Source organism: Coregonus clupeaformis, unplaced genomic scaffold, assembly GCF_020615455.1.
Source record: "Coregonus clupeaformis isolate EN_2021a unplaced genomic scaffold, ASM2061545v1 scaf0189, whole genome shotgun sequence".
Lineage (NCBI taxonomy): Eukaryota > Metazoa > Chordata > Actinopteri > Salmoniformes > Salmonidae > Coregonus > Coregonus clupeaformis.
Genome location: NW_025533644.1, coordinates 223,480 through 238,220, shown reverse-complemented (window position 1 = coordinate 238,220; position 14,741 = coordinate 223,480). Strand labels below are relative to the sequence as shown.

Here is a 14,741-nt window from a genome sequence, read left to right as displayed (position 1 = left end):
GAATACGGCTTATTCCAACCCCCCGGGGATTCGTTTTATCATCTCATTACAGTGACGTGCGAGACAAGGTTAAGACCCCCGTTGATTGCAATTCTCATTCCTCCGTGTTCTCGTGTTAACGGCTTTCTCTTTAGCCACTGCGTCAAACTCTCCAACTTGAAAAGCTTGTTTCTCGTTTGTATCGTATTTATCCATCAACATAATACCCACTTTGGTTTGTCTTTTTCCCAACGTGTTTTCTTTGACGCAAATTAAGCACATGAATGATGTTGAGGCGCCTCACACGATGGTTTGATACACAACAAAGCCGAACAACAACAAAAAGGGGGTCAGTGTCATGGCGGTGGTGAGTGTTGGTGGTGATTGCAACACTAGCAATAAGTGGGTGGGCTGTGACGATTCCCATGGAGGGACGTGTTGGTTTAGACTGTGGAGCTGTACTGCTAATCACCTTTAATCACATGCAAATGCTGGGAATCAGGAGTCTTTCATTCTGAATAATGGGAACAAAGAGAGAGATTGACAGAGAAGAGCTTGTTAGCTACTACCACCATCTCATCTCCCCCCCCTATCTCTCTCTCTCTCTCTCTCTCTCTCTCTCTCTCTCTCTCTCTCTCTCTCTCTCTCTCTCTCCCTCTTCCTCCTTCACTCTCTCCCTCTTCCTTCTTCTCTCTCCCTCTCCCTCTTCCTCCTTCTTGCTCTCCCTCGCTCTCTTTCGCTCTCTCTCTGGCAGCAAAGCCTGAAGGGACTTTTTATCTGCCTTCGGCTCCTACTTATCAAACTACCCAGCCCCAAACTGGAGGCAAATTAACCAATATCAATGAGACAAAAAGTGAGATTATTTTGCCTCAGATGGAGAGAGAGTGAGAAGAAAGAGAGGGAGAGGGAGAGAGTGCCTTTGCCAGATAGATAGATAGATAGATAGATAGATAGATAGATAGATAGATAGATAGATAGATAGATAGATAGATAGATAGATAGATAGATAGATAGACAGACAGACAGACAGACAGACAGACAGACAGACAGACAGACAGACAGACAGACAGACAGACAGACAGACAGACAGACAGACAGACAGACAGACAGACAGACAGACAGACAGACAGACAGACAGACAGACAGACAGACAGACAGACAGACAGACAGACAGACAGACAGACAGACAGACAGACAGACAGATAGATAGATAGATAGATAGATAGATAGATAGATAGATAGATAGATAGATAGATAGATAGATAGATAGATAGATAGATAGATAGATGTAGCTTTGTAAATTCCTTTGGTCTTATTATCCCATTAGTGAGCTGATGCTTCTTCTGAGGATAGGATGAACATCTGAATAATTAATCTGCGATGAGCAAGATTCTTTTTAGCTTTATTTATCACGCTCCATCTGTCTGGTAGTGTAGCGACTGTAGTTAATAATCTCATGTAGGTTGTGTTGTTAACACATGGGGGAAAAACAGCCGCTAGATTAGCCTCTTGGGCCTCTGTAGTCTAGTACTGAAATCCAAGTCAACCACAGCATTTTACTCATAGACTCGGTTTCACATCCAGTCTCAACTTTGAGTATGTCTGTGTTGTGTAGTGCTTTCATATCCAAACCTTTCTGTCACCGCTAACATAGAACTTGATTTTCAACACATTGAAAATCATATACCCACAGACTTCTCATTCCCATTCAATACCACTAGAAACTTTGAGTATGTCTGTGAGTTTCGTAGTGCTTTCATATTCACACCTTTCTGTCACCGCTAACATAAAACTTGATTTTCCACATTGACAGTTCAAGGTCTTATGTGTTATTGCAATATTCCCCGGGGATATGTGAACGGGTTCATTGGATTAACATTCATAAATTCCGTTTTATTTGTCAAATGATCAGGATTGAGCAACCACATTCCTCTCTCGCGGCACGGAAGTGATGTACTATATTTAACCAGTGGGTGGATTGTAACCTACTTTGGAAGTTAAAACTCAATTGTTGTAGCTCTGGCTTTTCATTCTACGCAGGCAGGAACCCTTACCTACTTGGAATAATGTGAATAGTCCCGTTATCTTTTGTCTAGAGCGAGAGTGTCCATGAATTCAATTTCAATAATTGTGTCAAGTGTTATCTTTCCCTCATGGTAAAGTACTAAACAGTGATTTATTACCCGAATCAACATTGTTTTCAAACACATCATTCATTTGAGGACCCACATGCACTCATTCAATGCACACACACACACACACGCTCATTCGCACACACACACACATTTGCACTCACTCACACACACGCATGCAAACACACACTCACTCAAACCCCAAAAACAATAGATTGTGAACAATCTCTACAGTCTAATGCATAATTCATGGCAGTATATATAAGTGAATTCAACAGTGTTCAGTTTAAATGACGTTGGGGAGCCTAGTAGCTCGTACATCTAGACACACACGCACGCGCACGCACGCACGCACGCACGCACACACACACACACACACACACACACACACACACACACACACACACACACACACACACACACAGTAGCTCGATGTCTTCCCCTTTAACAGTGATCACGCTGTGAAGAAAGTAGATCCTGCCATCTAATCAGGTCATTAGTATTGTAGGTGGCAGAGTCAAACTACAGCAATGATAATCTTCATTTGCACTTTGGATGTGTGTTAGTAACTTCAGTCTTCTTCCCACCATGGTGTCTTGTGTTTATCTGTTCTGCTGCTGATAGCAGCTAAGCACCTACAAGCATGGCAGATGACTACTAAGTACCTCAGTACAATATAACATCTTATTAACATAGTATTCAACCTGGAATATACATATCAACATAAGGTATCCAGCCGTGGATAGAGATATGATGAATGCAGTGTGACAGATCTTGACTAAAACCCTGGGGTTATGTCAACAAGTTGGTTTACAACACTGAACATGTTGGTCTTAAAGTATACAGAAAACGATATCACTGTGGTTTCTGGGTAATATTGTCAGAAAAAAGTTTACATACACCTTAGCCAAATACATTTAAACTCAGTTTTCACAATTCCTGACATTTAATCATAGTAAAAAATCACTGTCTTAGGTCAGTTAGGATCACCACTTTATTTTAAGAATGTGAAATGTCAGAATAATAGTAGAGAGAATTATTTATTTCAGCTTTTATTTCTTTCATCACATTCCCAGTGGGTCAGAAGTTTACATACACTCAATTAGTATTTGGTAGAATTGCCTTTAAATTGTTTAACTTGGGTCAAACGTTTCGGGTAGCCTTCCACAAGCTTCCCACAATAAGTTGGGTGAATTTTGGCCCATTCCTCCTGACAGAGCTGGTGTAACTGAGTCAGGTTTGTAGGCCTCCTTGCTCGCACATGCTTTCTCAGTTCTGCCCACACATTTTCTATAGGATTGAGGTCAGGGCTTTGTGATGGCCACTCCAATACCTTGAATTTGTTGTCCTTAAGCCATTTTGCCACAACTTTGGAAGTATGCTTGGGGTCATTGTCCATTCGGAAGACCCATTTGCGACCAAGCTTTAACTTCCTGACTGATGTCTTGAGATGTTGCTTCAATATATCCACATAATTTTCCTTCCTCATGATGCCATCAATTTTGTGAAGGGCACCAGCCCCTCCTGCAGCAAAGCACCCCCACCTCATGATGCTGCCACCCCTGTGCTTCACTGTTGTGATGGTGATCTTCGGCTTGCAAGGCACCCCCTTTTTCCTCCAAACATAACAATGGTCATTATGGCCAAACAGTTCTATTTTTGTTTCATTAGACTGGAGGACATTTCTCCAAAAAGTACGATCTTTGTCCCCATGTGCAGTTGCAAACCGTAGTCTGGCTTTTTTATGGCGGTTTTGGAGCAGTGGCTTCTTCCTTGCTGATCGGCCTTTCAGGTTATGTCGATATAGGACTCGTTTTACTGTGGATATAGATACTTTTGTACCTGTTTCCTCCAGCATCTTCACAAGGTCCATTGCTGTTGTTCTGGGATTGATTTGCACTTTTCGCACCAAAGTACGTTCATCTCTAGGAGACAGAACACGTCTCCTTCCTGAGCAGTATGACGGCTGTGTGGTCCCATGGTGTTTATACTTGCGTACTATTGTTTGTACAGATGAACGTGGTACCTTCAGGCATTTGGAAATTGCTACCAAGGATGAACCAGACTTGTCGAGGTCTACAATTTTTTTTCTGAGGTCTTGGCTGATTTCTTTAGATTTTCCCATGATGTGAAGCAAAGAGGCACTGAGTGTGAAGGTAGGCCTTGAAATACATCCACAGGTACACCTCAGGAAGTTAAAGTTTGGTCGCAAATGGTTCTTCCAAATGGACAATGACCCCAAGCATACTTCAAAAGTTGTGGCAAAATGGCTTAAGGACAACAAAGTCAAGGTATTGGAGTGGCCATCACAAAGCCCTGACCTCAATCCTATAGAAAATGTGTGGGTAGAACTGAAAAAGCGTGTGCGAGCAAGGAGGCCTACAAAGCTGACTCAGTTACCCCAGCTCTGTCAGGAGGAATGGGACAAAATTCACCCAACTTATTGTGGGAAGGTTGTGGAAGACTACCTGAAATGTTTGACCCAAGTTAAACAATTGAAAGGCAATGATACCAAATCCAAATTGAGTGTATGTAAACTTCTGACCCACTGGGAATGTGATGAAAGAAATAAAAGCTTAAATAAATCATTCTCTCTACTATTATTCTGACATTTCACATTCTTAAAATAAAGTGGTGATCCTAACTAACCTAAGACAGGGAATTTTAACTAGGATTAAATGTCAGGAATTGTGAAAAACTGAGTTTAAGTGTTTTTGGTAAGGTGTATGTAAACTTCCGACTTCAACTGTGTGTATATATATATATATATATATATATATATATATATATATATATATATATATATATATATATATATATAAACAGAAGACTAACTAATTAGGCTCCAGAAATAGGGAACAAAACCCAGAACATTACTATGCATGTTTGGTATTTATACTATCATTTCCTTCCCTGGGACATTGCATCTCAAATGACACGTTTTCATCAGTTTTGATCCTCAATGGAGACAGATTTTTAGGGGGGATATCGAAGAATTTGACAGATTACTTGAAAATCCAGGTTTCGCAGCTACATTTTACTTTCATATCTGGGATAGGCATGGATTGTGAAATATTTCCAAAATATGAAACGACAACAGCTAATCCTACAGAGAGAAGGCATGTTGTCACCATGATCCCTCCGGAGTTTGACAGATTCAGGTTTTTGAACATCTAGGAAGATGAATCATGTTTAGATATGATATTTATATATTTGACTAACTTGTTTTTTCTCAGAATATCATAGATATGTAGTGTGCAGAGGTGTAGTAGCTTGCAATGCATTCCTTATAGATTCAAAACACAGAGAAGCATTGGGTGCGAGCGGTGTTCACTACACGGTTACGAAAACACTCAAGACTCTAGAGTGCATCCACCTACTTCAGTATCTGAATATCTGAGACGATTCCTAAAACATTAACTAGAGTGAGGATTACTGAATTGTACTTTAGCATGCAGTCAGAAGAAAATGTGACTAAACTCTCTCTCGTGATTACAATTTAGTGACAGAAATACAGAAGAAAAATGGTGTGTGCTTAAAATGTCTCATTTCTGGGAGTTCCACAGTCAGACAAAGCCGTGGCTAGGATCCCTCTGTTTTATATTTGTTTACAGTTCTGGGCTCTCTGTGCCATAGGAGATTGTAATTGTTATTTGTATATGCGTGTTTGGGGATTTCGATCCTTGTTCATCTTTTGTTTTCTCCCCCTGCCAAGGACAATCACCAGACAGCGGGAAACACAACAAGCCGTTTTCTGGCAGCATAGGCACTCAGTGTGTGTGTGTGTTTCTGTCTCTCTCTCTGTGTGTGTGTGTGTGTGTGTGTGTGTGTAGTTGTGTGTGAAAGAGAATCTCTAAGCACTTAAGTCTTTGCAGAGACACAGCTGTTATTGATCCGCACCCTGAGCTCAAACCTCTCTTTGCATTTCTAATACCTCCTAATATTCTGCCAACCAGAGACTTAGCCTAACATTTGCAAACTCCCTCAAGTTGACCCTCCATGCACTTTGAAAGTTTTACCTATTCGAAAGGGGACACTTATCTTAATACAAACCTCACCAGGCATACCACCTCGAACATTTTCTGAAGCTTAATGACTAACTTCTATGTGGGGTTTTCAGCATAATGCATCAATAACAGAGCTGCCGCCTCAACCTGCCACAGCCACATAAACCCAAACACCTCACAAGCTAATGAAAGTAAAACAGTTCTCCATCTTCTCTCCCTCACACAACTCCTAACCACTTCTGATAGAATCTTCTTCTTCTTCTTCTTCTTCTTCTTCTTCTTCTTCTTCTTCTTCTTCTTCTTCTTCTTCTTCTTCTTCTTCTTCTTCTTCTTCTTCTTCTTCTTCTTCTTCTTCTTCTTCTTCTTCTTCTTCTTCTTCTCCTTCTCTCCCTCACACAACTCTCTCCCCATTGCTCGGCAAGGTAATACAGTAGGAGTCTACCCACGGGCCTAATTGGCAAGCTTGGTAATGTAGCATATGCACTTTCCAGCGGGGAGACCATCTGACACGGACGCACGCTGATGGCCACCCACATTAGGCTGCGTATGTGGCAGACAGAAGGGTCCGTATGCACACTGTCCTTGAGCTGATGATGCCAGCTACACAGCCAGCCCCACCTGGCCTGCTCCGTTTTTACAGCTCTGCTTACTTTGCTTTTAAAGGACTTTATCTGTCCAGGTTGTTGGTTGTTTGAGCGAGGGCGAGGTGATAGAGAACCTGGCCCTAGTACACAGAAACAGGTGGACGGGAGGCATAGGCATGGAATACAGAGATACATTGGTACAAGGGCATGGAATACAGAGATACATTGGTACAAGGGTATGGAATACAGAGATACATTGGTACAAGGGAATGGAATACAGAGATACATTGGTACAAGGGCATGGAATACAGAGATACATTGGTACAAGGGCATGGAATACAGAGATACATTGGTACAAGGGCATGGAATACAGAGATACATTGGTACAAGGGCATGAAATACAGAGATACATTGGTACAAGGGCATGGAATATAGAGATACATTGGTACAAGGGCACCTGCTCTGGCACACATACCACATACAGACATAGATAAACAGAATTTAGAGGTTTGGTAGAATTTCGGAGAGAGAGAGGAGATAGAGGGAGAGAGAAGGAGAGAGAGAGAAGTCTTATGGAGGTGGTTGTGTGTGGGTGCGTGCGTGCGTGCGTGCATGCATGGCTGTGTGTGTTCCTGTGTGTGTGTGTGTGTGTGTGTGTGTGAATTCCCCCTCCAGCTGGCCAGCAAAATGGACTGGGTCATTAGCATGCATTGGTCTCATCTGCACATGTAAGGTTATTCATCCCCTGGGGTAATTCTCTCCTCACCGGAGTATCTACCGCTCAGACGCTTAGAGGAGATGCCGGGCTACATTGTGAACAAGCTTTTAATTTAAAGGAGTTTTGTGTTGATGGTTTCTTCCCTCTAACCTAAACTCCTCCACAGGTCGACCCAAAGCAGCCATGTGTGTGTGTGTGAGAAAGTGTGTGTGTGTTGGTTCGGTGCGTTCCGAGGCTGCAGATGTTACCTCATACATAATACAGGGTGATCAAAGGGGCCTTCCTCACAATGTAATTCCCCGCTACCGAGGTGCATCTGTTCTGGCGTTGTAACGCACTCGCAGGGCCCCCACGCTGGCGGAACTCACTTCACAAAGTCCCACAAGTCCCACGGTGACTCCTCCTCCGCCACGCCTGCCTCCATAACATGCAGCGGGAGGTAGACTCAAAGGTATCCGGGGGACAGGGAAACAGTTGGATGTTGCCATGACACAGCGTGCAGCCAAGCAACATTGTGTAGCTGGCCTTGGAGACGGCATGTACAAATTGTTTATAGGCTCCGGTTGTTTGTTTTTGCTGTACACTATGGGCTTGGACAATATTCCACAGAAATCAATTTTTCCCTGAAAATGCATACAGTGCAGTTCCCCAAAGTTCCTCTTAGAAGTTTCAGACCAGCTAAGGGTGTTTGTGTTTGGAGGGGAAAAAATAAGCTATGTACATGATGCTAAGGTCATCTGGATGACACCAGGCTAATATAGATAGACACAACACTGCTGCTGGATCTGTTCGACTTGTCCATGTTGTTACTGACCTCTGTGTTGTATGACATCCACACGCATTTGAACAATCACGAAACTGTCAAACCCATGACATCATACTCCAGGCGATTCCACACAGTTAGCAACATGCTAACAGACAACAAACATTGCGTGGAATGTCAGGGGTCTGTAGTACCATGTCAAAGTAGACTGGCAAACTACAGGTGTGCTCGGTGAATAGCTCCACCGCCACAAATTGCAATGATTTCAAATATACCTCTAGTCATAAAGTAAATAGATTGAGAGTGCTTCTGTAGTTCTTATTCTGCTTCTAGCGGAATGCAATTTATCTGTCTTTTCATTTTCCCTGAAGACTTGGATTGACCCAGATTTTCCTTCTAAACCCCATGCACTTTAAGGGTGTGACAGTTATAAATAATATTTACAGTGCTGCGTTTACATTGAATAGGATATTATTAAATAATGAGCACTAAATAATTAGTCATCACATTCGTCTGATGTGTCTTTCAGTTCCTTTCACTGACAGTTCAGCTGAGCTTGCTAGTCAATAGTCAGATCCCCTGAACAAGCTTGGGGGAGGACACATTCTTATAATGTATTCTCTATCAGGTAGACAGTGAGTTTCCCAAAGACGGAACTATGCCTTTCATGTGCGGCTACAGAGGCTACATATCCAACATATCCTCTGTCGCTCCTGTTTTCTGTTTTGAAATGATGTGATAGGTGATTTAGAAAGTATGGAACAAGCATCTTGTATTACACAGGTGATCATGAAATAAAGGGACACCATTTGAACATGGGAAAGGGAAAGGAAAGGGGGAGACCTAGTCAGTTGTACAACTGAATGCATTCAACTGAAATGTGTCTTCCGCATTTAACCCAACCCCTCTGAATCAGAGGCCCCCCTGCCTTAATCAACATCCACGTCATTGGCGCCCGGGGAACAGTGGGTTAACTGCCTTGTTCAGGGGCAGAACAAAATATTTTGACCTTGTCAGCTCGGGGATTCGATCCAGCAACCTTCCGGGGATGTTACAGGCCAAATTGTTGATGACCTGTGGCTTGTAACTCCAATAACAGATAATTTCCTTGAATTTCACATACTATAGAAGAAAACACGATCTCCTTGACTGCTGACAATGTAATTCAGGATGAATCATCACATGCTTTGAAATGCTATGTGAAATGTGATTACGCCTATGTTTAAGATTAATTGTGTGTTGAAACGTGCATTTATTTATCACTGAAACATTTATTTATTGTAGGCTGTTTATTAAAGTGTATTAATAAGGATTTCTCTTATGTCTTGCAGGTGATTCTCATGCTGACCAAGCTGTTTGACTTCAACCTGAACAGTGTCACAGAGAGCTCGTTGTGGAGGTAAGCACGTCATACTTTGTCATTGCAAGTCTTCTGTGTACATTTCTGTGTAAAGTCTTCTGTGACTGCCTGCATATCTGATTTTAGCAGCAACAAGGTTGTGTTTTGTATTCTGTCTCCTTTGTATACCAAAAACACAATAAATACATAGGTGCATCGCCATAAGAGGTTGACAAATCTAAGACTTACACGACATCTCCTTGAATATTAAAACTGTAAACTTGCCCTCTCCTCATTGAGGAGACTTTTCGCCCGAAAAATGTGCACCCGTCGCCAGAACCTTCCAGCCGACCGACCAGATGTTTAATTCAGCCCAAAGCAAACAGACATTAGTGTGAATATGAGTCACAGTTACTCACAGACAGCCAATGTCCTCTCCAGTGTTATCCAAATGCACTTACTTTGACTGGCCTTGAGTGCAGCTCAAGCGAGTCTCGTTGCACTTTCAGCTCAAGGGGCTTCTCCGCATTACCCAAAATTGAATTCATACATAATCCTCTCCCTTGGCTATAGTTGTAATATCTTGTATTTGTAGGTCTACAGGTTGCGTTCTTTCTACCTTGAGATTCGGTGCCCAATAGGTTATGTATACAGTGTGACATTCTGTGATTCTGTTCAGAGTGACGCACAAGTATGTTTGAGACTTTGCTGAAAATAGAAAGTGTTTGACTGTCCATTTGAAACCCCACAGTTAGAGTATTTTAGTTGTTTTTCTATAGTCTCGGCTTATTTTACCCTGATCTTTCATAAAAAGAGAGACAAATTGAATGCTCTTACGTTTGTTCCACTTGGCGATCATTAAAGTTGATTGAATGCGGTTTTGGCATTTAAGAGACTTCGGAACAGTAGGCCTGTCAAATCTGTAAAAATCCCAGCGGTGCGGGTCTGCTGGAACATTGTGGCTCTCCTATGAAAAAGAGGAAAACAGAAAATGGACCTCAGGACTTTCCAGTGAACTCAGCGGCCTTGCTCACAACAGACCCGTGGGTCACCCCAAGGCCTATCTCCCAAACACAGCAGTGGTAAATGTAGCGTTATAAGACTGTCTCCACTTAAGTCCTAACCACTAGCCTTTAGTGGCTTAAGTCGTGGATGGCTCAAACTTGAACGGGCATGATACCACATTACCCTGTTAATGGTGCTTCTAACATCGACTGTTCCCTGACTTCATTATATGAGAGAGAGAGAGAGAGAGAGAGAGAGAGAGAGAGAGAGAGAGAGAGAGAGAGAGAGAGAGAGAGAGAGAGAGAGAGAGAGAGAGAGAGAGAGAGAGAGAGAGAGAGAGAGAGAGAGAGAGAGAGAGAGAGAGAGAGAGAGAGAGAGAGAGAGAGAGAGAGAGATTCGGTTTCCTGGTTGGAAGGCAGCCGTCAAACCTGGGGCAGAAATGGGAGGGGGGTACAAGCCCAACCTGCTGCTCTCAAAGTGGAGTGGCGAGAGAGAAATACTATCGGAGTGCGCCAAGGCATTCATAAGTTAATTTGGAATACTCAGCAAAGCTGCCACCCGTTGGACGTTTCAAGCTGTTTATTGTTTACGTTGCACCTCGCTAATGCGATTAGCGACCTCTCGCTAACCAACTCCAGATACCCCCCACTCATTGATTAATCAAACTCCAATAAGGAAGACAACAGGGCTTCGGGCTGCTGCTGTTATCGTACAGTAGATAAATGGGGGGGAAATCTAATTGGGCGTGTACTGGGGGTCTCCACCCAAAATGAAGTTGTTGTCCTTGAAAAGAACCCAACAAGGCAGTATCACATTAGTCCGATATGAATAAAGGAGCTTGAAATTGAACCCTCAAATAGAGTAGCTAGGTATATGATGTGAGGAGTAGCTAGGTATATGATGTGAGGAGTAGCTAGGTATATGATGTGAGGAGTAGCTAGGTATATGATGTGAGGAGTAGCTAGGTATGTGGAATAACTCAATCACCTGTAACACAATACACAATCCCCAGTGATCCAGTTTCACAGTGAAACAGATTACCTTTATCAGACTCGCTTTACATTTTTATTCAATTAGCAGATGCTCTTATCCAGAGCGACTTACAGGAGCAATTAAGGCTAAGTGCCTTGCTCAAGGGCACATCGGCATATTTTTCACCTAGTCGGCTCGGGGATTCTTAACCGATTCTTAACCGCTAGGCTACCTGCCACCCTGTTATTCTTGTCTCTATATAATGTTTCATTAACTCGACAATGTTCCATCCAACACATGAACAATCCAGAGAATTGGCTGGATGAAACCAGAGGCCATATGGAGAAGATAACAGCAGAGGGTAGAGGCTTTATTGGTTTTATAGATTCAAGTAGTTGCTGCACCAGTAAAAGTAAGTCATTGGGCCTTAAATCACAGCAGCTGTATGATGGGGTTCTATGAGGAGCAGATCAATAGCCAGATGATGTCATTGTACCGTTGTCCAAAGTGTCGATGGATCCACCCGTTGATCGATGTTACCGCCGGTATTCAGGAGTTCACCGAGAGATGCCTATATTTAATCGCCACGGAAACCATCCCATAATAAATCTGAAAAAGGGAAAATGAAAGAAAAGGGAAAAAAGAAAGTCACCTGGCTGGTGTCACGAGGCTGGGCTATTTTTGTGTTTCTGTGTGTTGTTTGTCAACTTCACTACAAAAAAACTACTTAAAAATTGTAACGCTTCCATTTCAATTGAGTTTCCAAAATCAGGATTTAATAGTTCTTATCACCACAGGATGAATGAAAACCCTGTATCGAAGTCAGTGATTGCTTTGTTTGAAGTAGTAACAAGCATTGTAGGGTGATGCATGCATGGTGTATTTTTGAAGCTTTGCCTGCTTTGTGTGTGTGTGTGTGTTTGTGTGGGTGTTTTAGCTGAACATGAAATAGCTCCTTGATTGAGCCTCGCTTCTCTCTAAATAAAATGGACTTGGCAGCGGAGATAAATTGTTCAAACCTTGAGACGTTCTGGAATGTCACATCTCAGACGGAACACACATTTCACATTAGCACTCTGACCATCGCTTAAATATTTCAGCACAATCCCCTCTCATCCACCGTTAGCTTTGACTCAACTGTTGGGATCCATATTAGGTTAGTAGTTTTATGCAGACAGATATGGTGATACTTTGAAACAACAAAGCTACCTAGACATGACCTCCAAAAAACTTCACACATTATTTTGCCTTTTCAGTATTCTTTCCAAAATCCACTCAAACATTGCTGTTACTTCCTTTAAAACGGGAAGCTTTGTGTGAATGACAATGCAGGAGGCCACGTGAAAACTTTACACAAAGTGTCAGTGTTGCTGTAGGTGGGTGTGGTGGTGGAATCAGGCGCAGGACGCAGAAAGTAAGTCCAACAGACTTTAGTGGTTGCACAAAACACAAGCACGAAATAAATGCCCTGAGGCGAGAACTCCGCACGCAGGCGAAAATAAAACGGGCGCACTAAACATGTGCGACAAAACACTCCAACACAATGGAGAACAGCTCAACCGAGCAAACAGTATACGTCCAAGCAAACGCACGACCGTGAAAACAATCACACACAACACTTGACAAACACAACGAGAACTTATAGGACACTAATGACACTAAACGATAACAGGTGTACAATACCAGACCAGACCAAACGAACATAGAAACATACAACGGTGGCAGCTAGTATTCCGGAGACGACGAACGCCGAAGCCTGCCCGAGCAAGGAAGAGAGGCAGCCTCGGCCGAAACCGTGACACAAAGCTAGTCTAACTCCTGGTTCAATGGCTTCATCTTTGACCAGCTATTGAACTTGAGATTATGCAGCCAGTCTTTCAGCTTTATGAGAAGTTTCACACTTCGTTGTGCCTTTTTCTCCTAAAAGATTGGACTGAAGGAGTAAGGGACATGATTTGACTTCAAAAATATTGTCCTGGACCATAACAGAGCAACTATTCCAGAAAAATTGCTATTGTTCCTGATGATGTTTTGAATTCTGTGCCTTTTTAAAAGAAGAGATGGGCATTGTTCAGATAGTTGGAGACATACTGTATTTCAATGAATTTTGAAGTAGTTTGTTTAGACAGCCACATATGGCAGAATGTGAGACACGGAATTTGCCAATTTGGAGGTTGGACATCTGTTTCAAACTGGTAGGAGAGAAAACTATTTAGATGTCAACAAGTGTCACAAAAAAGTAGTATTCTACTGAGCTAACAAGTGGCTAACAAGCACATGCTTTACTGTGGAACTATTTAACTGACATTAAAATGGACAGTCATATATGATGTTATTTAGACCAGTTTTCTCACAGCAGGAAAATAATCCTGCAGCAACAGAATATATATTTTTGTGACGGTTGATACATTTTTAGTTAGGGCAAATTAAGTCTGACATTTTAAAGTGGAAATTACAAACTTTAAAAGCCTTTTTAAACCTCGAATACACTTCAAGTTTGCATTTCCTGCAACAACATGGTGATCAAATGAAGATCCTACATCTGTATGATTAATATGAAAATCAAAAATGAAAATGGTTAACTATGTCAACTATGTGCACAGCCCCCTATTCTAACTATACTTTACATGTACTGGTATATGGTGCTTAGGCTTATACAAAACATAAAGGTCAAACTTCACACTTGAACCACTACAGCCTGGCTAGGTTATGGTTGTTTATCCCTTGTAATCGGAGTGTGTCGTCGTAGAACAGCGAACCACAAGGAGGTGGGACTTAATTGTGCATGCTTTTTTCTCCTCTACTAAAAATTCTCCAGGGGATTTTTAATTACAACAAGTAATTCATCAAGTCCTCATCAAACACTCTGATTAAATTCCAGGTCAACCGACTACGGAACCACTTACCAGAAGCTCAATGAGAAAGTGGGGGCGAAAACAATTCTCAGCTACTTGTACGTCAGTCCCAACAACAAGAGAAAGGTAAGGTGTTTTTAAGTGTTTTGAGGTGTTTTAAGTGTTATTATTTTGTCTTATCTCATAGTTAACATTCTAGTTTTCCGTCTGCTTTCTAAATGCCTCTCTGTGTGGGGTGTTTCTTACACTGTAAATGCTGACAAATGTCCTAACTCAAATTTGAACAATCTGTCAGTATAACTTCTAAGTCATTTTGGACTAGAAAAGTGAATCTACTCATTGTGGTTCAGTTAGATACACTTACGAAGGCATGGCAATGGACTTGCA

The 14,741-nt window shown here is 42.0% G+C and overlaps 1 protein-coding gene across 3 annotated transcripts in view; it reads left to right on the top strand.

Annotated features, from left to right (window-relative positions):
- LOC121554084 (VPS10 domain-containing receptor SorCS1-like) overlaps positions 1-14,741 on the top strand; it is a 186,692-nt gene that overhangs the window by 75,017 nt on the left and 96,934 nt on the right. For all 3 annotated transcript variants that reach the window (XM_045214039.1, XM_045214040.1, XM_045214041.1), the window contains exons 2-3: positions 9,515-9,582; positions 14,381-14,480. In XM_045214039.1, the coding sequence (XP_045069974.1) occupies positions 9,515-9,582; positions 14,381-14,480 (168 nt within the window). The remainder of the gene's footprint in view (positions 1-9,514; positions 9,583-14,380; positions 14,481-14,741) is intronic.